Below are 25,161 nucleotides of genomic sequence, written 5' to 3' on the forward strand. Positions count from 1 at the left end.
GTTGTTACTCTGACAGCGTGTCATTAACAATAGCTCTGCAGTGCATTCTCCGCCAGCCATATTAGACATAAAGAGTGTACTGCCACCTGTATGTCGTGCCGTTGTTGCCCTGAAGACGTGTCCATGACAACAACTGCGCAGTGTGTTCCTATGCACATGTGGCAGGTATGATGTGTATAACACCTATGTCTACCGTCTATGAGTCTTGATATTTTTGCTCTGAAAACGTATCGGTAACAACAAATATGCAATGCATCCCCTGCAGATGTGGCAGATATGATGGGAATATCACCGCCTATGTGTCGTGATGTTATTGTTCTGAGACAAGACCATAACAACAACTGCTCAGTGAATTCCCCTGCAGCCAAGTCACGTATGATTGGTATACAACCATCTTTGGGCGTTGATGTTGTCACTCTGAAAACGTGTCAGTAACAACAACTATGCAATGTGTCCCCTGAAAATGTGGTAGGTATGATGGGTATACCACCGCCTTTGTGTTGTGATGTTATTGTACTGAAGACGTGACCATAACAACAACTGATCTGTGAATTCCCCTGCAGCCGAGTCGCATATGACCAGTATACAACGGCCTTTGTGTGAGGATGTTGTCGCTCTGAAAACGTGTCAGTAACAACAACAACGCAATGGGTCCCCCTGCAGACTTGGCAGGTATAATGGGTATACCACCGCCTATGTGTTGTGATGTTGTCGCTCTGAAGATGTGTCAGTAACATCAACTGAGCGGTGCATCCCCCTGCAGAGGTGTCATGTGCGAAGGATGAACCACCACCTATGTGTCATGATGTTGTTGCCCTGAAAATGTGTGATTACCAATGACTATGCAATGTATTCCCCTGCACATGTGGCAGGTACGAAGGATACACCACTTATGTTTCAAAATGTTGTTGCTCTGAAGATGAGTCAGTAACAACAACAGTGCGGTGCATCCCCCTGCAGACATGGCAGGTACGAAGGGTATACAACCACCTACGTGACGTGATGTTGTTGCTCTGAAAAAACATGTTAGTAACAAACAGCTATTCAAGGTATCCCCCTGCAGACATGGCAGGTATACTGGGCATACAACCGCCTATGTGTTGTGATGTTGTCACTCTGAAAACATATAGCAATAACTATGCAATGTATCCCTCTGCAGTCATCGCAGATATAAGGGGTATACACCACCTATGTGTCATGATGCTGTTGCTCTAAATATGTGTCAGAAATGAACAACCATTTTGACCGACCCCCTGCAGAAGTGGCAGGTATGATTGGCAACAACCGTGATACTAGGAGCGTATAAACTGTATAATGCCCTGAGTGCCTGAAACCAACGCACAAGCGCATGTGCAGCATAAAACACCACGAGTACACGTATCGCATAAAAGCTATGAGTGTATGAACGGGAGTGTATGAACAGTTTAAATACCCCAATAGCAAGACCGTATGACCGCCATGAATGTGAGCAGAATGAATGCATTGAGTATCTGACCAGTAACTGCTTAGAATGTGTGAACAGTATAGATGCTACAAAATGAGTGCCGTGAGCATATGATCCGTATAATTGCCAAAAGCATAAGGGCATTATAAATGACACGAGCGTATGGACAGTGAAACCCCATGAATGTATAAAACAGTATAAATTACTACTAGGCTTTGACATGCATATCATGAGCATAAGAATCGTGTAAACCCCAAATTGCCTGAACAATATAACTGCCATAAGCGTATGAACAGTATCAATGGCCCGATCATGTAATGACAAGTACTATGAGCTGGTGAATAGTATGAATACTGTGGGCTAATGAACAGTATAAATGCCATAAACGTGTACATGCCATGAGCGTGTGAAAGTATAAATGCAGTGAGCTTAAAACAGTATGACCACCACAAGCGTAACCAGTATGCGCCCCCCAGCGAATGAATAGTATAAATGCCATGAGCGTATGAAAAATATGCATGTCATAAACGTGTGGACAGTATAAATATTAAGAGCTTATGGACAGTATGATTACTATAAGAGTATGACCGTATATGCTGGTGACATCACTCTCTCTGCACAAAGCAGTGTCGCCAGGCTGTGAGATTGCAGGAGCCCTGGCCAGCCACCTTATCTGTGATTTTACTAATCTGTGTGATTAATAATGACAGTGGTCTGAGCATGGATGGGGGAGCTCTCCAGAATAGTTATGCATATATCTGAGCCTCCATTCTCAGTCTTATTCTCAAAGTGAGAACAGTACCTTTTAATTATGTGATCAAAAAGTCCTCAATAGTCAAAGTAAGTCATGTGAGCAAGATAGGAACTAGTATAGTAACTGAATAGATGTGTACATGTCTGTCTGTAAGTGTGTTTATGTCAATGTTTGTGTATGTGAGTTTAAGTATGTACGCGATTGTGTATGTGACTGGCCTAAACTCTGTGGGACTACCCACACATCTTAGGGCCATACCAAGAGGCTGCACAGGGCAGACAAGGTGAGGAAGGAGTCAGGAAAACCCCTTTAATGCTCCATACAAAGTCTCTTCTTAAAGGGATATTTTGGTGGAAAACATTTTTTTTAATCAGCTGGCTTCAGAAAGTTAAACAGATTTGTAAATTACTTATATTTAAAAATCTCAATCATTGCAGTATTTAATCAGCTGCTGTATGCTCTCCTCTGTCCCTGTCAGGAACTGTCAAGAGCAGGAGCAAATCCCCATAGCAAACTCTCCTGCTCTGGACAGTTCCTGACATGGACAGAGGCATCAGCAGAGAGCACTGTGGTCAGACTGAAAATAAATTCAAAAAGAAAAGAACTTCCTGTGAAGCATAAAGCAGCTAATAAGTACTGGAAGGATTAAGATTTGTAAATAGAAATAATTTACAAATCTGTTTAACTTTCTGGTTCCAGTTGATAAAAAAAAAAATTGGAGTACCCCTTTAATGCTCCCCATACAAACTCCAAGTGCTTCTCAGTGCCCACACACAAAGTGCTTCTTACTGCCTCCATACATAATAAGTGGAAACCAACATAAAGTGCCCCTTAGTACTTAAATGCTGTAAAAGTGTCCACACAAAAAATGAATAACCACCAAAACCTGTTACCAGTGACACCTGTGAAGTGCATGGAAGAGCAGATAACCAGCAGCTTTGCGCTTTGCCATAGTATTCAATTGTATGGGTAACTGAAGAATGCCCATAGAGTTAAAAGGGGCAAAAGGGGTGGTGGTCTATGGCACTAAAGGGGTTAGTTAGTATACCTTGTGGTATATGGCAGAGAAGAGGTTGATGCAACTATCCTTAGTGGTCTAAGGCAATTAAATGGTTCATTTTAAGATCCCTAGTGGAGGGCAGTTGAGTTTAGTGGTTACTGGTGGAAAGACAGTATTAGAGTGGTAAGGGGTGGGGGGGGGTGTAGCCAAGCTGAATTAGAATCTGCAGTAATCAAGAAGGGCTCTAGGTCTTCCCCAGGAAATTATAGAACGGCAAGTAAAATGTTTGAAGGACTTATAAGGGACTACATACAGGAATACATAGGGGATAATTGTATTATAAGTGATAGCCAGCATGGGTTTACTAAGGATAGAAGTTGTCAAACCAATCTAATTTGCTTTTATGAAGAGGTGAGTAGAAGCCTTGACAGAGGAATGGCTGTGGATATAGTGCTTCTGGATTTTGCTAAAGCGTTTGATACTGTCCCTCATAGACATCTGACAGGTAAGTTAAGGTCTTTGGGCTTGAAAACTTTAGTTTGTAACTGGATTGAACACTGGCTCATGGATCGTACCCAGAGAGTGGTGGTCAACGATTCGTACTCTGATTGGTCCCCGGTAATTAGTGGTGTACCCCAAGGTTCAGTACTGGGACCGCTGTTGTTTAATTTATTTATCAATGATATAGAGGATGGCATTAACAGCTCTGTTTCTATCTTTGCAGATGACACCAAGCTTTGTAGCACAGTACAGTCAATAGAGGATGTGTATAGGTTACAAGATGACTTGGATAGACTAAGTGTCTGGGCATCCACTTGGCAAATGAGGTTCAATGTGGATAAATGTAAAGTTATGCATCTGGGTACTAATAACATGCATGCGTCGTATGTCTTAGGGGGTGTTAAACTTGCAGAGTCACTGGTAGAGAAGGATCTGGGTGCACTTGTAGATCACAGACTACAGAATAGCATGCAATGTCAGGCTGCTGCTTCCAAGGCCGGCAGGATATTGTCATGTATAAAAAGAGGCATGGACTCAAGGGACAGGGACATAATACTTCCCCTTTATAAAGCATTGGTACGGCCTCACCTGGAATATGCTGTTCAGTTTTGGGCACCAGTCCATAAAAGGGACACTGTGGAGCTTGAAAGGGTGCAGAGACGCACAACTAAACTAATATGGGGCATGGAACATCTTAGTTATGAGGAGCGATTAAAGGAGTTACAATTGTTTAGTCTTGAGAAGAGATGTTTAAGGGGGGATATGATAAATGTATATAAGTATATAAATGGCCCATACAAAAAATATGGAGAAAAACTGTTCCAGGTTAAACCCCCCCCAAAGGACAAGGGGGCACTCCCTCCGTCTGGAGAAGAAAAGGTTTAGTCTCAAGGGGCGACACGCCTTCTTTACCATAAGAACTGTGAATTTATGGAACAGTCTACCTCAGGAACTAGTCACAGCAGGAACGATTAATAAATTTAAAACAGGGTTAGATACATTTCTGGAACAAAATAACATTAATGCTTATGTAAAATCCCATCCCTCCCCCCAATATCCCACCACACCCCTACACTTCAATTCCCTGGTTGAACTTGATGGACGTATGTCTTTTTTCGACCGTACTATCTATGTAACTATGTAACTATGTAATGTAGGAGAAAGAATGTATGGCCTGAAATGTTTAAAGGGGATAGGGGATAAGATGGGGATAAGATGCCTGATCGTGGGACTGTCACCGCTGGGGACCCCGGGATCTTGCACGCTGCACCCAGTTTGTAATCAGTCCCCAGAGCATGTTCGCTCTGGGTCTGATTACCGATAACCACAGGGCCGACGTCGGGTGACGTCACGCCTCCACCCCCGTGTGACGTCACGCTCCGCCCCTCAATGCAAGTCTATGGGAGGGGGCATGACAGCTATCACGCCCCCTCCCGTAGGGTTGCATTGAGGGGCGGAGCGTGACGTCACACGGGGGCGTAAGCGTGATGTCACATGCCGTCGGCCCTGTGGTCGTCGGAAATCAGAGCCGGAGCGCACACGCTCCGGGGACTGATTACAAATGGGGTGCCTCGTACAAGATCCCGGGATCCCCAGCGACGGCACTCCCGCAATCAGGCATCTTATCCCCTATCCTTTGGATAAGGGATAAGATGTCTAATCACCGGAGAACCCCTTTAATATCTAATGAACACTTCCAAGTTATATTGTTCGTAGGTTTTGTGTGAACTGTTGACCACATAATGTATCTATGTTTGCTTAAACAAAACAAAAACAAACAAAAAAACATTTTTGTTTGCCATGATTCTAGTGAATATAAAATCTATACCTAGGTCCAACCAGATAGAGTTAAATAGCTTTTCTGTTTTGTGTATCATTGTGCTGCTGTAGGATGAACTAGTAATAAAGCTGTTGGGGGAGTTTAGGTATATTTTACATCGCGGTCCTGTTATTGCAAACCTAATTTCTACATTGCAATCAAAGCCAGTAAATGGGGGATGTATAATTAGAAAATATACCGTGTTTTTTTCCTCATAAGAAGCACTAAGTGGCATAGACGGTAAAGGGAATGTAAAATGACAGCGGGTAATACAACATGTAAGTTGATAAATAGGCAGGTTCACAGTTAAGTGTCTGCTGTAGCCTGACTAGAGCCGGAGGCTAAAGAGAAGGTTTATTCAGTATCTGCATCAGTATAAAAGGATACATTTATAGAGCATACAGGAGGAATAGACACAGGGAATAATTGCAAAGCATGGAAAATACTGAAAACCCTGACTAAGTTCAGCATGACTTTTTAGTTGAATGTATGAGCCAAAAGTGAGATTTAATACATATCCCATTTGGACTCAGCTGCTTCACTGTTAGGTTCCACCTCTTGCACCTGCAATACTTTTCTAAACTCTAATCCATAGTAACCACAGTTACCATAGCGAAAGCAAATTCCATACAATTACTGAACACACATAAAATATTATCAAACACATAGAAATGGCATGAATATAATAAAATCATTGCGCTGAGCATAAAAACTAGGGGCATGCAGGAGATACCGGAGCTGCTTTATTTACATTTAATTATGTGCCGTTTAGGACAAATACATAACAGTTTTGCATTAACTGTACCTGGGGGAATATGAGAAACTGGCAACCGAACCATCATCCTTTAAAGCACATCAACATTCGCAGAACTGTTCTGGTTGTGCTATAAAAAACATATTGCAGAATTACTGGAATATGCATAATTATCATAGTGATAGAAGTGAGCACAGAATCCTAAGCTGTCAGAAGTCATGTCATTAGTAAATAGCAATGTGGCGCACTGAATGACAATCAACCTGACTGCTATAATTCACTGGCGCTGGCTCGATATAGCATCTGTACTTCATTTGAGAGAATTTCACCCCTGGGCTGTTGTGTTGTTAAGCCGGGAAATAGATGGCAGATTTGTTGCTTGTTATGCACCCCTCTGCATTGTCTGAGAGAAAGAAAAATAAGATGATGCTTCATGATTTTGCAGCATACAAACTTATGTGTATAGATACTTTTTTTCACAATGTCATTACCATTCAGAGTAGCACACAAAGGACTGTCAGGAGCTCAGAGATACTTAGTGGTGGTTTATGAAAAAAGAAGATACAGATTTAATATACAGTATAGGTAAATGTATTGTGTGTGGATTATGCAAATCTAGGTCACTTTATTTAAAGCTTCTGCAGGAATATTGTTTTAAACTAATGCACAAAGTATTCAGAATTTATGAAGATGCATCCTACCCTTTATTACCTGCAGCACATATAACAAAAGTAGATCAGGTGGGATGGACATATAGTTCTGTAATATGACAGCTGCTATGGTTAAAAGACTCATACTGTACAATACTGATACTCATGTCAAAGTCATTTTCACTTTCATTAAATTGAATACTTTTAAAAGTTTAGTTTATGTTAAGTTTATTAGATCATTTGTAAACCTAATATTGCATATATTTACAAAGTATTAAGATTATGTTTGCACACTGGATACCAATTTAGTAAATCGATATTAAGGTGTCCCTGTCATTAGAAATACATTTTGATATGTTTCAAAGACCTGTAAAAAGTTTTGATTTGTCAGGGTCTGAGTGTTTAGACCCCCACCAATTGATAGAATGAGCTGGAAGCAGTGTGCAGCTAAACACATCACTCCCTGTCTAGCTCCCTTAGTTGTCCCATAAGATGAGCTCCATTATATGTCTATGAGCTTTGTCTTGTGCAACTAAACAGAATAATCATGGAGCTGAGAAGTGAAGGGCTTAGTCATGCATTAATCCTGGCTCTACAAATTGGTGGGGTCTGAAGACTCAAACCTAAACCAACCAGTGAGAGATGGACTGTGTGTTGTGGGTCAATAAGACCATTGCTTTCTTTCAGTATAGAATCAAAAACATTTTCTGGTGTTCTTTTTTGTTTTGTTTTTTTAAACTTCCACTACAGTTTTTGAGCCAAAGCCAAAAGTTTATTCTGAAGGAAAGGGAAATATAAAGGGTGCAGAATGGAAGTTTATGGGAAACACACTGTGGTTAGCTGATGTTATGTTTTTGCTATAATAAAGACCTCATTTGCAGATTCTCTAAAAAGCCCTAAGGCTAGGATTCCACTTGTTTTTTTTTTCTGGCAGTTTTTGGAAAACTCCCACTGCAGTTTTTGAGCCAAAGTCAGAAGTGGATCCATAAGGGAGGGGAAATACAAATCCTTCCTTTATCTGTCCTATTCCTTTTGAATGCACTTCTGGCTTTGGCTCAAAAACTGCAGTGGCAGATATCCAAAAACTGCCAGGAAAAAAACAAGTGGAATCCTAGCCTTAAGAGTCAATGGCTTTCTCCCCTCTGCCATTTCAGAATACATGCATTCTTGGTTGAGTATAACATACATGTGCATATGGCAGTTGTGAAAGATAGCTGTTGGCTGAACTAGCACTTAACTGACACCTATCTGACATGTATGGCCAGAGTTAGATCATTAGAAGCTTTAAACTAGCAAGTATAGGTGTATTGTTGAGGAATTCAGACATAGAGCATGTTAAAATGTTCTACTGCTTTTTATTACACAGAAAAAAAGCTCTACCTAGGGCTGGACAACTCATTGTCATGTGTGAGCAGGGAACAGTGAAACCCTTAGGCTAGGTTCACACTGCGGAATTTCCGGGCAGAAAAGTTCCGCCTGGAGAGTCCGATTGCGGCCAGCGCCGACTGAATCAGTCGGCGCTAGGACCGTGTGGACACTGCAATCCTAGCTCATTCTTCAGGCGGAAATTTTCAGGCGGATTTTCTGTTCATAAATTCCGCTTCACAAATTCCGAAGTGTGAATTTGTGACCGGAAACCCATTTCCTATACTGTATATTTTAGTAAGCGGAACCTCTGCCTGCAATTTCAAAGTGGAATTGCAGGAAGAAATTCTGTAGTGTGAACCTAGCCTTAGGGTCTATTCACACGGCCGAATTTACGCTTGTGGAATTCCACTTGCAGAATTCTGCCTCAAATTTAAGCCCATAGACTTATGTGGGATTCCGCACTCCCATTCACACTTATGAATTTCCTCTTGCAGAATTCTGCTAGTGAACATAATTGCAGAAATGGATTTTCTGGATCAGTCTCATATCTTAGGTCCAAGTATACATTGTACAGGTATAGGAAAATAAATGCTAATAACACTTACATATATATATATATATATATATATATATATATATATATATATATATAAATAGCGGCCTAATTCTAATAGATACATCAAGGAAAGATGAATCAGTATAACAGTGGGAAAACAATATGGATCCAACAAAAATAAAAATAATAAAAAATAAATAAAATGTAAAAATAAAAAATGAAAAATAAAAATGAAAATCAAATGAGAGTATGAAAGTAACTATAATAGAAATAAATAATATTTTGTGACTGCGGATGGCACCTTCAAATGTACCACTGAGGGGCTAAATGTGTGAACTACAGTCTGTCATAAAGATTTTTTTTTGTAGCAAACTGTATGTTTTACTTAACTACAAAACAAGTATAAAGGGGTTTTCCTATGAAGCAAAATTTGTCAAAACAGATGTGTAGCACATACATATGTGTAGAGAAGTACAAATGTGCTGTTTTTAGGTAAAATGTATTTCCTCATGCATCTGACTATTTTCTGTTTCGTCTCTGAACTGTAAGGCTAGGATTTTACTTGGCTTTCTTCCCAGCGTTTTTTTCACTGAAAAAAACGACAGAAAAAACGCCAGTGCAACTTCCTGCGTCTGATGTTTCTTCTGTCGTTTTTGCATTTAAGTTGAAATTGCATTTTTGGCCCATTTGGCGTTTTTTTCAAAATGTGTTGGGTACGAAAAAAAAAAAAAGGATGCAGTAGGGATGGTAAAAATCTAACTATGGAAATGTTTTTCACTCATAATGAACTTTTAATACATTTTTAATAAAGTGTGTATGTGTTTCACTTTATTCTCTCTTTTTTTTTTAGGTAGTACTAATACTCCCAGCATGGAACAGACTGTTCCATGATGGGAGTAGTAGTACCTGTACTAATAGACATATCGTCCCGGATGTCCAGTCCTGACACCCGATGTGATCGTCCTATCTATTGCAGAGATGCGGAGCGGCTCTATACAGCGCTCGTATCTTTGCACTATACTCCGGGCCGGCCAGTGATGTGAATAGAACATCACTCATTCATATTTTCCGCCCAGAGTGGTTATTGGCCGGATGGTTGCAGCCAATCACCGCTCTCAGCAGGAAATATGAATGAGCGATGTTCTCTTCATGTCTCTGGCCGGAGTATAGTGCTGAGATTTGAGCACTGTATAGAGCCGCTCCACATCACTGCAATAGATAGGACGATCACAGCAGATGTCAGGAGTGATACCTGTTGTGATCTGTCTTTAACTGCAGGTACTACTACTCCCATCATGAAGCACGCTCTGCTCCATGTTGGGAGATGTAGTACCCGCAGCTAAGGAAAGATCACAGAAGATGTCACTCCTGACACCCACTGTGATCCTCCTGTATAATGTATAGATGCGGCCATCCGCTCTTCTATGGTCCCCTGCACTAACGTATATATACCACTATTCATTTTTTCCACAGAGAGTTGTGATTGGCTGGAACCATCTGGCCAATCACAGCTCTCTGCGGGAAATGTGAATAGGTGTATATATACGGCAGTGCAGGGGACCGTAGAAGAGCGGCCGACCACATCTATAAATTATACAGAAGGATCTCAACGGAACCCGGGGCGATCTGTCAATTAGTACATGTACTACTACTCCCATCATGGAACAGTGTGTTCCATGCTGGGAGTAGTAGTACCACCTAAAAAAATAAAGAAAAAAATTAAAAACACACACACACACTACATTTTTATTATTGTCCGCTATATGTTAAGTGCCCTGCCCGCCCAAATATAAATTTTGTTATAAAAAAGATACATTTTGTTAAATACTATTTTTTCCATCACTACTGTATCTTTTTTATTATTGTTTTTTTAACCATACCCTACGAAATTTTATTAAAAATGGTTTCTCCATCACTTTTTTGGATCGCTAAAGTCCAAAAGAGAATAAAAAACGCCAGAAAAACGCCAAAGTTAAAACCCACATGGCGTTTTTCTTGGCATTTTTTTTTACTCCCATAGACTTCTATGTGAGAAAAACACCACAATTTCTGGGAAAAAAAGCCATAGGCTCAACATGCTGTGATTTAGCAAAACCGCCAAGGAGCTGAAAAATGCCATAAAAGAGTGAAAACGTCAAAAGGATAATAAAAAACGCCAAACTAAAAAACGCCAAGTGGAAAAAGAATTTTGCAATTTCTCATTGATATACAGCTAACATCTGGCCACAGCATTTTTTTTTTTTTGCCAAAAAAAAACACCATGCGGCAGAATTGGTGTTTTTCTTGGCATTTTCCCCCCAAAAAACAAGTGGAATTCCAGTCTGACCCTGCTGTTGCCAGTAAACACTTTTTCAAATGCCCTCTTGTTTACATACACAGTAGAGACTAACAAGCAATGTGCAGCTAATCTGAGCATGTAATCTAGGGATGCCCCACCATGGACGCAACCAAGGGCAACAGGGCAAAAGAAAAAAGCACATGGGGATTACTGTATATTTCTCCAAAACAGGACTTTTTTTTTTTAACTCTTGTACATTGGAAATATGTTTACTTTCACATAATGCATCAATTTAGACCCAGATACGTTTATTAATAAATAAAAAATCCTTTCATTGTTTCAATATTGTTTTATGTTTTATTAATAATTTCTTATTTTTCTAAATTTCTAAATTCTAAAATTAAGATGCACTCCCTTCGTCTTCTGAGTCAGAACCAACCATCGCAGATCTTTCAAAGTATGAGTGACAACTTTCGCCCAGTGCAGCCACTTTTTCATCGAGGTTTGAGAGGAAATCTTGATTTCAGCAAACCAGGAAGAAAATGTAAAGGAGCAAACTATAAACTTCATGGTATGGCAAAAAATTTACAGCTGTTTGGCTTGCAGATATATTTCTCTATTTAGTTGTGGTAACCATTTTTGTAAAAGTGACATGTGGAAGTGCAGCCATATTGTGATATTACTGTCTTGAATATTGAAGGAACTGAAGTGCTGTATAAAACATCCAAAACAACTTATAATACAGGCCAGGGGTTTAGTGTTTTCTGTACAAATTCAAATTCAAACTTTTCTAATATACTTCATAAGAAAATTGTATTTCCTTTGTGGGCTAAGATGGGCTAGCACTCCTCTGTGCTCTCTCCGGTCCTAAACTGGCTTATTTTTTGTTTGACTAAGGCTAAGTTTCTACTTGTTTTTTGTCCTACGTTTTTTCTGGCATTTTTTCATTTGCATGGAAATTGCATTGTTGTCCCCTTTGGCGTTTTTTTTTTTTTTTTTTTTTTGGTACCCAAAATTTGGTACCCAAAAAAAAAGCATGCAGTAGTGATGGATAAAAAATGTACTTAACAAAATTTATATTTTTTATAATGAAATTTTAATACATTTTTAATAACGTGTGTGTTTCCCTTTTTTTCTCTCTCTTTTTTTTACATTTTTTAGGTAGTACTACTACTCCCAGCATGGAACACACTGTTCCATGATGGGAGTAGTAGTACCTGTACTAATAGACATATCGCCCGTCCATAATATAGCAGAGATGCGGAGCAGCTCTATACAGCGCTCGCATCTCTGCTCTGCACTCCGGCCAGTGATGTGAATAGGACATCACTCATTCATATTTTCTGCCCAGAGTGGGGATCGGCCGGATGGTTGTAGCCAGTCACCACTCTCAGAGGGAAATATGATTGAGTGATGTTCTATTCACATCACTGGCTGGAGTACAGAGCAGAGATGTGAGCACTGTATAGAGCCTCTCCACATCTCTGCAATAGATAGGACGATCACAGCGGATGTCAGGATTGATACCCGCTGTGATCTGTCCTTAACTGCAGGTACTACTACTCCCAACATGGAACACACTCTGCTCCATGTTGGGAGCAGTAGTTGCTGCAGTTAAGGAAAGATCACAGTGGATGTCACTCCTGACACCCGCTGTGATCCTCCTGTATAATGTATAGATGCGGCCGCTCTTCTATGGTCCCCTACACTGACGTCTATATACACCTATTCCTATTTCCCACAGAGAGTTGTGATTGGCTGGAACCATCTGGCCAATCACAGCTCTCTGCGGGAAATGTGAATAGGTGTATATATACAGCAGTGTAGGGGACCATAGAAGAGTGGCCTACCGCATCTATAAATTATACAGGAGGATTGCAACGGACCTGGGGTGATCTGTCAATTAGTAGAGGTACTACTTCTCCAATCATAGAACAGTGTGTGTTCCATGCTGGGAGTAGCAGTACCACCTAAAAAATAAAGAATAAAAAGTGAAAAACACACACACTACATTTTTATTATTGTTGGCTACATTTTTAGTACCCGGCCCTCCCACATAAATTGATCCCTGTTTAAAAATGTATAAAAATGTTTTTATAAAAAAAGATAAATTTCATTAAATACTATTTTTTTCCATCCCTACTGTATCTTTTTTTTTTTTTTAATGGCACCCTACGAAATTCTATTATAAAAGGTATCTCCATCACTTTTTTGGATCGCTAAAGTCAAAAAGAGGATTAAAATCACCTGAATAAACACCAAAGTTAAAACCCACATGGCGTTTTTCTTGGCGTTTTCTTACTCCCATAAACTTCTATGGGAGAAAAACGCCATGATTTCAGGTAAAAAAACGCCAGTGGCTCAACATGCTGCGATTTTTCAAAACCACCAAGGAGCTGTAAAACACCATAAAAGAGTGAAAAAACGCCAAAAGGATTAAAAAAATAAATAAATAAACGCCAAACTGAAAAGTGCCAAGTGGAAAAAGAATTTAGCGATTTCTCATTGATTTACTGCTAACATCTGGCCGCAGCATTTTTTGGCCAAAAAAATGCCATGCAACAGAATTGGCATTCCCCCCCCCCCCAAAAATTGTACTTTGTAATGACACCATTTATTTTACCATAAAATGTATGGCAAAACCCAAAAAATATTATTTGTGTGAGGAAATTGAAAAGAAAACTGCAATTTTGTAAATTTTTGGAAGGTTCGCTGTACATTTTAGGGCAAAAATTACATATTTTCTTTATTCTGTGGGTTAATACAATGAAAACGATACCATGGTTAGATAATTTTCTATTATTGTACTGCTTTTAAAAAAGTTAAACTTTTTTTTAACATACCGTATATACTCGAGTATAAGCCGACCCGAGTATAAGCCGAGACCCCTAATGTCAACCCAAAATCCCAGGAAAAGTTATTGACTCGAGTATAAGCCTAGGGTGGGAAATACATCATCCCCCCCCTGTCATCATCCAGACCCCCGTCATCATCCAGACCCGTCATTAACATCCTCATCATCATCACCGCCTGTCATCATCCAGACCCTCATCATCATCACCTGTCATCATCCCCTTGTCATCATCCCACACATCCCCCCTTCATCATCCCCTTGTCATCATCCCACACATCCCCCCTTCATCATCCCCTTGTCATCATCCCACACATCCCCCCTTCATCATCCCCTTGTCATCATCCCCACCCCCCTTCATCATCCTCTTGTCATCATCCCACACCCCCCCTTCATCATCCCACACCCCCCCCTTCATCATCCCACACCCCCCTTCATCATCCCACACCCCCCTTCATCATCCCACACCCCCCTTCATCATCCCACACCCCCCTTCATCATCCCACACCCCCCCTTCATCATCCCACACCCCCCCTTCATCATCCCACACCCCCCCTTCATCATCCTCTTATCATCCGCCCTCAGTGGTCTTCAACCTGCGGACCTCCAGAGGTTTAAAAACTACAACTCCCAGCAAGCCCGGGCAGCCATCGGCTGTCCGGGCTTGCTGGGAGTTGTAGTTTTGAAACCTCCGGAGGTCCGCAGGTTGAAGACCACTGCGGCCTTCGACATCATCCAGCCCCCTCTCACCCCCTTTAGTTCTGTACAGTACTCACCTCCGCTCGGCGCTGGTCCGGTCCGGCAGGGCTGTCCGGAGAGGAGGTGGTCCGGTGGGATAGTGGTTCCGGGCTGCTATCTTCACCGGGGGCGCCTCTTCTCCGCGCTTCCGGCCTGGGATAGAGGCGTTGCCTTGACAATGACCCAGAAGTACGTTGGCAATGAACGCACCTCTGTGTCGTTGTCAAGGCAACGTGACTATTCTGAGGCCGGGCCCAAAGCGCTTAGAAGAGGCCTCCCCGGTGAAGATAGCAGCCTGGAACCACTATCCCACCGGACCACCTCCTATCCGGACAGCCCTGCAGGACCGGACCAGCGCCGAGCGGAGGTGAGTACTGTACACAACTAAAGGGGGGTGAGAGGGGGCTGGATGATGTCGAAGGCCGCAGTGGTCTTCAACCTGCAGACCTCCGGAGGTTTCAAAACTACAACTCCCAGCAAGCCCGGACAGTCGATGGCTGCCCGGGCTTGCTGGGAGTTGTAGTTTTGAAACCTCTGGAGGTCCGCAGGTTGAAGACCACTGCGGGTGGAGAGTTCACTCGAGTATAAGCCGAGGGGGGTGTTTTCAGCACGAAAAATCGTGCTGAAAAACTCGGCTTATACTCGAGTATACACGGTAATACGTGTTTAAAATTGCCCTATTTTGAGGGCACATTATTTTGCACCGTGATCTTTAGTTTTCATTGGTTATGTGTATAAGAGACTTTTTATTCCTTTTTATACATTTTTTCATCAATATGATGTCACAAAAAAAGCAACAATTTTGAACTTTTCCTTTTTTATTTTATTTATTTATTTTCTTTTTTTGGGCCAATTCGCAGAATTTTTCTGAAAAAAATGGTTCGGACCAAATGTATTTGTGGTGAATTTGTATTATAAATGGATATTTCTGGCTTACAGAAAGTCTCAATACGGGTGTAGAACACTTTGGCTTGCTACCTACAACACACACATACTGTTATTCAGTATGACATGCAGATTAGAGGCGTTGCTATTAGAATCACGGTCGCAGAGCTGCACAATGACAGAGTCTGAAGGAGAAATCAATATGAGGAGACCATATAGTGGCTGAATGACACAGTGTGGAGGTGGTGGCAGCATGAGGAATCATAGAGTGGCTGAATAACATAGCCTGGAGGTGGTGGCAGCATAAGGAGACCATATAGTGGCTGAATAACCCAGCCTGGAGGTGGTAACAGCCTGAAAAGACCATAAGGCCTCACAATTATAAAGATTAAAGATATTTTTTAACAATTAAATTGAAGATTTCAAATAGATAAACCTAAAAAGTTTTATTTAATGTGCCAGCAGCATGAGGAGACCACATGGTGGAACACTGCCACAGCCTGGAGTTGGAGGAAGCATGAGGTGACCATATAGTGGCTGAATGACACAGCCTGGAGTTGGTGGCAGCATGAGGAGACCATATAGTGGCTGTATGACACACCCTTGAATTGAAGGCAGCATGAGGAGACCATTTGTCAAGAGGCACGTGGGCAATTGCCATTTGTCAAGAGGAATGTGGGCAATGGCTTTGTCAAGAGGCATGTGGGCAATTGCCATTGCCCACATGCCACTTGACAAAGCCACTTAGGTGGTGAAACGTTGAGGGGGGCAGTGTTTTGGTTTTTAATCAGCTGTGTGCTCCAGCCAACAATCATAGAAAGGGGACATTACCTGTAGAAATGCCCTCTTCATTCAATTTATTATTCATGAAGCTAGCTAAGCCCTCTGACTTATAATTCATGCTGGCTGAGCACACACAGTGTTTTTAAGTGTGTGTGTGTTTTTCCATCTTTTTCCTTTTCATTATTAATATCATTTATTTTGTGGACCTAAATAATAAAGTCTTGTAATTAATAGTTTTTGATGGCTGGGAACATAAGTTATTTTTATGGACCACCCAGCCTGGAGTTGACGGCAACATGAGGCGACCATATAGTGGCGGAATGACACAGCCTGGAGTTGGCGAAAGCATGAGGAGACCATATAGTGGCTGAATGGCACAGCCTGCAGGTGGCAGAAGCATGAGGTGGCCATATAGTTGCAGAATGACACAGCCTAGAGTTGGCGGCAGCATGAAGAGACCATATAGAGGCTGACAGACACAGCCTGGAGTTGGCGGTAGCATGAGGAGACCATATAGTGGCTGAATGACACAGCCTGGAGGTGGTATAAGCATGAGGAGACCATATAGTGGCTGAATGACAAAGCCTGGATTTAGGGGAAGCACGAGGAGAACATATAGTTGCAGAATGAGACAGCCTGGAGCTGGCATCAGCCATGAGGAGAGCATATGGTGGCAGTATGACAGCATGAGACTGCCTGGAGGTTGCATCAGCATGAAGTGAACATATTGTGGCAGTATGAGACAGCATGGAGTTGGCATCAGCATAAGGAGAACATATGGTGGCAGCATGAGACAGCCTGGAGTTGGCATCAGCATGAGGAGGACATATAGGTGGCAGAACAAGACAGTCAGGAGCTGGCATAAGCATGATGAGAACAGATAGTGACAGAATGAGACAGCCTGGAGGTGGCATCAGCATGAGGGGAACATATCGTGGCAGAATGAGACAGCCTGGAGCTGGCATCAGCATGAGGAGAACATATGGTGGCAGTATAACACAGCCTGGTGCTGGCGGCAGCATGATTAGAACATATGGTGGCAGAATGAGACAGCCTGGAGCTGGCATCAGCATGAGAACATATAGGGGCAAAATGAGACAACCTGGAGCTGGCATAAGCATGAGGAGAACATATGGTGGCAGAATGAGACATGCTGGAGGTGGCAAAAGCATGAGGAAAACATATGGTGGCAGAATGAGACAGCCTGGAGCGGGCATAAGCATGAGGAGAACATATGGTGGCAGTATGAGACAGCCTGGAGGTGGCATCAGCATGAGGAGAACACATGGTGGCAGTGTGAGACAGATTGGAGCTGGCAGCAGCATGATTAGAACAGTTGGTGACAGAATGAGACAGCCTGGAGCTGGCGTCAGCATGAGGAGAACGTATGGTGGCAGAATGAGACAGCATGAAGCTGGCATCAGCATGAGGAGAACGCATGGTGGCAGAATGAGACAGCATGGAGCTGGCATCAGCATGAGGAGAACATGTGGTGGCAGAATAAGAGGGGCATCAGCAACATCAGGAGTCCTGAAAGTGATCCGGTGACATAGTGGGGCGGTGGGTAGCAATACAAGTACCCAGTGAATAAAGGAAACTTGGCATGAGATGTTTTGCATCAGGTGGGTGGCAGGATCAGAATAGTAGCTGAGGCAGGTAGGCAAAAGAAAACGGTCTCTTTTGTAAAAGTGTTAGTGTGCACAAGTAAGAACTGAGGATATGCATTACGTAAAATTAAACTTTTAATAATATTTATAGGATAAAATATATGTACCCAAACATTTTTTGAAATCAAACAAAAGGAAGGGTGTGCAAAAAAACACCATGTGCTACCTACATCACTACGTATTGATGTGATGCAAAGACCTCTAAAAGGTGTAAGGGAACAACGTATGGTCCATTGTAACTCGTGGGGGTAAAACCTTCCCCTGTAAGGCCCTACTCTCGCCCTATTAATTCCCTTCTTGTCAAGTGTTAATCATAATCACCCTTAAAAGGCCGGCCCCACACAGGAAACTCTCCCTATTTCCAGCTAAATACTAAGGGAAATGACAGTGTTCGTAGGTGGAAATAGGGAGAGGTTCCTGTGTAGGGCTGCCATTTTTAGGGCGAGTAACACTTGCCAAGAAGGAAATTAATAATGCGAGAGTAGGGCCTTACAGGGGAAGTTTTTACCACCTCTGGTTACAATGGACAATATGTTGTTCCCTCCCAACTTTTAGAAGTATTTGCGTCACATCAATACTTTGTGGTGTAGGTGGCGCATGGTGTTTTTTGCACACCTTTCCTTTTGTTTGATTTAAAAAAAAAATTTGGGGCACATATATTTTCCGCTAAGAAAAGATAAGTTGTAGCATATCCACAATACTTACTTGTGGTCTGATGCGGAGGAATGTCTGTAACTGGGGAGCAGCACCTTAAATGTTTTGCACTATCCATATTTGTGAAGTGTTGGTGTGGCACCATGGTCAATCTATTTTGATGCATCAGGCATTGGTGGGTGGAAATCCTGGCAGATCCATGCCTGATTAATTTTCACAAAGGTCAGTCTCTCCACATATTTCGTGGACAGACGAGTTCTCCGTGGGGTTATTATAGCCCCTGCTGCACTAAACACCCACTCTACTGGTCGGGCGGGACAGTTTTTACCCGGCAAATTCTGCTAGTTGCGGCCACAAATCAAGTTTGGCTGCCCAGAAGTCCAGCGGATCTTCAAGGTGTGTTGGCATGGTCATGTCAAGGTATGCCACCACCTGATGGTTCAGGTCCTGCTCCAGGTCTACCTGCTGCTGATGAGTTTCTTCACTATGCAGGTGAAGAAAGCTACTCATCAGCGACTGTAGACTCAGGCTGCTGCTGATAGAGCTGGTACTGCTCCTGCCACCCCACCCCTCCCCAGCAGCCATGGCAGTGGAAGGTGAGCGCAGAGGGTCCCCTGAGTCAGACCTGTGAAAGGATGGACAATGATGCAGATAGCCATGGGCCAACTGACTACGTAGGATCTCTCTGTAGTAGGTCAGTTTGTCCACCCTCTCAGTGGGTGAAAAAAAGGCTCCCATTTTGTGCCAGTAGCGAGGTTCCAATAAAGTGGAAAGCCAGAAGTCATCCTTAATGGTGACAATTAGGCGGTCACTACGCAATCAAGTGAGCATGCATTGAGCCATTTGTGCAAGTGACTCAGAGGGACTCCCTGCCTTCTTCTCCACAGCATAATGCCACGGTGTGTCTGGGTCCTCTGTCTCGCCTTCATCATAACCCTCTAGCTCCTCTGGCTGCTCCTCCCCTCCTGTCAGATGACGAGAAAAACCACCCAACTCACGAAACCTAAACTGTGCTCCACTGTGGCCCTCCTCCTCCTCCAGTTCAGCCCCCACAGGGCTCATGTAGTCGTGAGATGTAGGCGCCACGTCTCCAGTGCCCTGACCAGCCATCATTTCCAACACATGTTGTAGTAAATGAAGCAGTGGAATGACGTTGTTATCCTGGCAACTGACTAATAATGGGGCTTCCTCCAATGACCTGAGCCTGAGCTTGGTTGACATTGAAGTTACACAGGGGAGTCCCCCTATCTGCTTGGATCATCAACAAATAGGTGATGGCTTTTCTCTGTTCGAATAGTTGGTCCAACATATGGAAGGTGGAATTCCAACTTGTGGAAACGTCGCAAATCAGACTATGTTGGGGGATACCGTTCTGAAGCTTCAGCTCAAGGAGGGTGTGCTTTGTGGTGTACGAGTGTCTGAAGTGCATGCAAAGTTTCCTTCCGAAATGAAAACGCGTGCCATGCAGGGCAAATGGCCCAGGCTTCCTTATCGCAGCGAAGGCAAGATATTCTTCCCGTTGTCGGTCACCATGGTTCCCATATCCAGTTTTGGTTGGGTAAGTCATGATTCGATTTCTTGATGAATAACTTTCAGCAGTTCCTCCCCTGTGTGACTCCGTTCACCAAGGCAAACTATGTGAAGAACAGTGCGACACTGTGAGCCCAGCACACATGGTATGATGGAGGGGCACTGAGACTTTTCCGTGCTGTGGAGGCTTAGGACATGGTGGAGGATGGGGAGGAGAAGTCGGACCAATGGCCTGAGAGCGTGGAGGCGGAAGAGGCGTGACCTGTCCAAGTTGCTGTTGTTACCTAGCAGGAACCACCTTCACCCAGTGAGCAGTAAAGGACATGTATTGTCCCTGACCGTAGTTACAGCTCCACACGTCGGCGCTGCCATGTTCTTTGGTACACACTGACAGGCTCAAGGGCTGGCCCACCTTCTGTTCCACAAGATTGTGCAGGGCTAGTACTGCCTTCATCGCAAAGAAATGACGGCTTCGGACTCTCCACCTTGGCTCGGCACAAGCCATCAGTTCTCTTAAAGGTGAGGTCCACCACTTGAAATGGGAGGGACTGCAGCACTTTCAGCTTCTGCGCCGTTGGATGAGTGGGCACATACTGTTATCTCTTGGACATGGCTTTGTCGATGGATTGCTGGCAGAATGACTGACTCGAGGTAGGAGGAGCAGTAACCTCTGGAGCGACAGAAGATGGGTATGACACACAGCTCCCTCCGGCTGAGGTGGTGGAGCCTTGGCTGGCTGAAACAGGGAGCGACGTGCCATTGGGTGATGCAGATGGCTGGACCACCACATCAGAGCCACAGTTCTCCCTGGCCACTCTTCACCTTCTGTTGACACATCTTGCATGTGGCCATGTTAACCTCCTCCAGATGCTTGATGAAAAACTGCCACACCTCCGAGTAGCTGATTTTCCCCACCAACAGTCCGCACTGATTGACTGCTACTGCTGCTGTCTCCAGGAACCCCTGTTCCACTACCTCCCAAGAAGGTAGGCTGCCGCAAAGCAGGTGGTCTACCCTGGGCACATTTGGCTCCAGACTTTCCACTTCTGTCACCATGCTGACTACCAACCATGCTACCACCTTGCTGGCTCAGCTGCTGCCTAATGGTCAACCTGCAACCCTCTTCCCCTGATAATGATGAAGCCCCTTCTGCACCCGGCTCCCAAGTGCGATCGTCTTCATCATCATCGAGTTGTGTCTGCACGTCACTGATGTCCCCCTCAGGTTCCTCAACAGTGTCTGCTTAAGGAGCGTGAATGCTCGCAACACCACCTCCCACGCCACTCTTCTCATCACTATTCCCGCCTAGTGGAGGAAGCAGCGGATATCTCCTCCGCTTCTTGGCTGGGCAGTAGCTGCTTACTATCCTTTAGTAGATCGTCCTCAATAAATAGTGGAGCTGAACCCACAGCATAAGATACTTCTGTGGGGGTGGAAACAGCATAGGACAGAGGCAATGGGGGGACTGGGACGGCTCCCAGGCCATGTCAATTGAAAATTGTGTCTGAGGAACCCACGACTGTTGATTGGGGGTGTCAGATGTCACTTGTGATGAAGTGGATAACTGTTTTAACCAATCGATGATGGTAGATGGGTTACTGGTCAAGACACGACCACTAGCTGTTACCAGGAGCTCAGGCCTCTCGCTACGACTCCTGCTGCCACTCCTGCTGCCACTCACCCCATGTCTGCTCCGACCTCTGCCTCCGCCCTTATGAATTTAGGCCTCTGCCAATCCTCTGTGCACATCCTGGCAGTCCTCTGCCTGACATACTTAGTGCGTATATGAGGGGAGTACAATACGCTTAAAACAGTATTTGTCTACAACACCAGCAGGTTTGTATTTTTGACAGGCCTTTCACGGTATCTAGGCCCTTGAGACTTTAACAGGAACAAAATGGTACACCACTTAGATGTACGTACTTACGTACGTGGTATGCACTTATGAGGGGAGTACAATGCGATCCACTATGCTTAAAACAGAATTTCTCTACAACACCAGTAGGTGTGTACTTTTGCCTGGCCTTTCACACTAACCAGGCCCTTGAGACTTTAACAGGAACAAAATGGTACACCACTTAGATGTACATATGTGGTATGCACTCATGAGGGAAGTTCAATGCGCTCCAGTATGCTTAAACCAGTATTTGTCTACAACAGCAGCAGGTGTGTACCTTTGGCTGGCCTTTCACAGTATCTAGGCCCTTAAGACTTTAACAGGAACAAAATGGTACACCATGTAGATGTACGCATGTGGTATCCACTTATGAGGGGAGTACAATGCGCCCCAGTACTCTTAAAACAGAATGTGTCTACAGCACCAGCATGTGTGTACTTTTGGCTGGCCTTTCACTGTAACTAGGCCCCTGAGACTTTAACAGGAAGAAAATGGTACACCACTTAGATGTACGCACAGGTTACACTTAATAGAGGACAATATGCTTTTAGTGCTCTGCTCACCCTAACTGGGTGGCTACTATTAGCTTTTCAGTTGTTGTACACACCAGTGCTGCAGCACACAGTCGCTGTGTACTATACCCAAAATTGCACTTTTTCTCTCAATCTTGCTCCCTTCCCTATCTGTGCTTCTAGGCTGGATTTGGGCTTGAGGTGAATCACTGCTGTAAAAAAGCTTTTCTTTTCAACACACTGCTGTCTGTCCCCCTCTCTCTGCAATAGAACGCTGATGTGACTGTCCGCAAGATGGCTGCCAATTATATAGGGGTGGCTGGCTGCATGCTGCATGGGATTCAGGGTCATCCCGCCGACCCTTGTTCCCACCTTCCCAGGATTCCTTGCCCCATGTCCTCACATGTGGATCTGCTATTTTAGATGCCCAGGAGCGTGGATCACACTAAATTCAGTTTAATGATGCGATGTTGCAAATCGGAATTTTCCTGAAATTTTAAAGAATCCGGATTTGTCAGATTCGATCCGCTCACCTCTACTGTTCACCGTACAGGATTATTATCATTATATTTTGATAGTTCAAACATTTACACATGCAGCGATACCAAATATGTTTATTACGTTTTTTGTCAAATCTTTTGAAACTTTTTGGGGTAAAATGGGAAAAAGAGCCCATTGAATATTTTTATTGGGGGAGGGGTTCTTTCACAGTTTTTTTTTTTTTCTCCTTTTTTTTTTTTTACAATTTTTTTACACATTCTATGTCCCTAATGGGGACTATTTTTTAATCTTAAGATTGCAGATACTGATCAGTGATATGCATATGCATAGCACTGATCAGTGTTATCGGCAATCTACTTCTCTGGTCTGCTTGAAAGTAGTGTTGCGGGCGATCTGATCATCCATTTGAAGTGTTGCTTTGCCGCAGATGATGTGATTCGTATTGATCACGCAACTGAGGGGTTAATGGCGGAAATCAGCGTGATCGCTGATGTCCACCATTACTGGCGGGTCCCCTGCTGCTGATAGCAGCCGGGATATGGCGTGCATGATGTGAGCACCATTCCAGTGCCTGTGTCATGTATAATCCTGATGTATTAAGTACCAGTGCACCAGGACATACATTTTTTATGTTCTATTCGTAAAGGGTTTAATTACATTTACTGCTATGGGGCCCACTAATCTCTATGTATTCCCCAACTTACCTGCACTGACACATCTAGGCATAGATTTTGCAGCATAACACTGATGTCAAAATCTTGAACATTTGCCTACTAAAGTCCATATAATGTGGATTTTTTTTTTCATTTGTTGTTTTTCTAACACTTATCTCTTTTCCCCTTACAGTGGACATGGACAGTCTTTCGTCTTCCAAGAACTGACCAATTTAGATAACTTCTGCCCATCTACAAAAATTCCAAAACAACTTTTGTGTCACAAAGGAAAAATTAAGGGGAGCATTACTATCTTATTTTGTTTTCAACAGGAACTTTTTACAGCTTTAAAAAAATAAAAAAATTGAAAAAATAAATGCCAAAAGAGAAGCAGCCTCTATACAGCATGTACGGAAAAGGATGAATGAACTATTTTCAAGAAGCTGAAGCTGATATCCAGCCTCTAATCTCCATTCAGCATAGGACTTAATAAAGTTGAAGATATCCTGCCTATAAATAATTTTAAGAGGAAACAATGTAATTCCAAACACAAGTACTGATAAATTATTCAACATCTAGGAAATGCACTGAAATGAATGCTTCCTGAAAATGCTTGTGTGAAAGTACACACTGTGCAGAATTGTACTGTTTTCTAAAATGAACTTGCCTGTAATAATATCCAGTCTGTGATATGACCAAATGAAAAGCATATAGGAGATCAGCAGGTGAGAAGAACAATGTGGCAAAAAAGGAAATTTACTCTTTATAACTTTCTGATGTTATGATGCTAATAATAAAATGAATTAACGTTCCCCATTAGACTTTCTTAAACATTGATTTTATTGAAAGAATTTTTATGTATAAAAAGAAATCAATATGGCTGATTAGTAAACTTTTGGTTATTATACTGAATAAAAGAATAGCATGTGTTTGAAGGGCAAAAATAATCAAGAAAATAAAAGGGAAATTTAAAAATAAAAGTTAGCAATGTGTATTTTATCTGCCATCTTTGCTAATTACAAAAGAACAATGATTTATACTTAGGGTTAATATAGTACAATTTGCACCACAATCCCAAACACAGTGAACTATTATGTAAGCAATAAGTGTTTTAACAAACCTCATTTCCATGTAGAAAATTGGCAGTGAATTCTGGATATTTTGTGAATTTTTAGATCAGCAATAGAGATGTCAAATTCGTTACGAATTTCATGAAAAATGTGATTCTAAACAAATCCAAAGTTCCTCGTGCTTTGTGGTAATGGATCGCTTCATTCACTTTTACTGTATTTTGTGCAGGCCGGGGGGCTAAAATGGCAGCCATATGTGTGAGGACATGGGGCAAGGAAGTCTGGGAAGGCAAGCA

The 25,161-nt window shown here is 42.8% G+C and overlaps 1 protein-coding gene across 2 annotated transcripts in view; it reads left to right on the top strand.

Moving 5' to 3' along the window:
• LOC130294530 (carbonic anhydrase-related protein 10-like) overlaps positions 1-24,614 on the top strand; it is a 749,095-nt gene extending 724,481 nt beyond the window's left edge. Inside the window, exons 8-9 of one of the 2 annotated variants that reach the window (XM_056544463.1) lie at positions 11,530-11,695; positions 23,989-24,614. In XM_056544463.1, the coding sequence (XP_056400438.1) occupies positions 11,530-11,695; positions 23,989-24,023 (201 nt within the window). In that variant the 3' untranslated portion in view covers positions 24,024-24,614. The remainder of the gene's footprint in view (positions 1-11,529; positions 11,696-23,988) is intronic. The other variant, XM_056544464.1, reaches the window with a different exon arrangement.
• The last annotated feature ends 547 nt before the right edge of the window (positions 24,615-25,161 follow it).

The sequence above is a fragment of the Hyla sarda genome, chromosome 10 (genome assembly GCF_029499605.1).
Source record: "Hyla sarda isolate aHylSar1 chromosome 10, aHylSar1.hap1, whole genome shotgun sequence".
NCBI lineage: Eukaryota > Metazoa > Chordata > Amphibia > Anura > Hylidae > Hyla > Hyla sarda.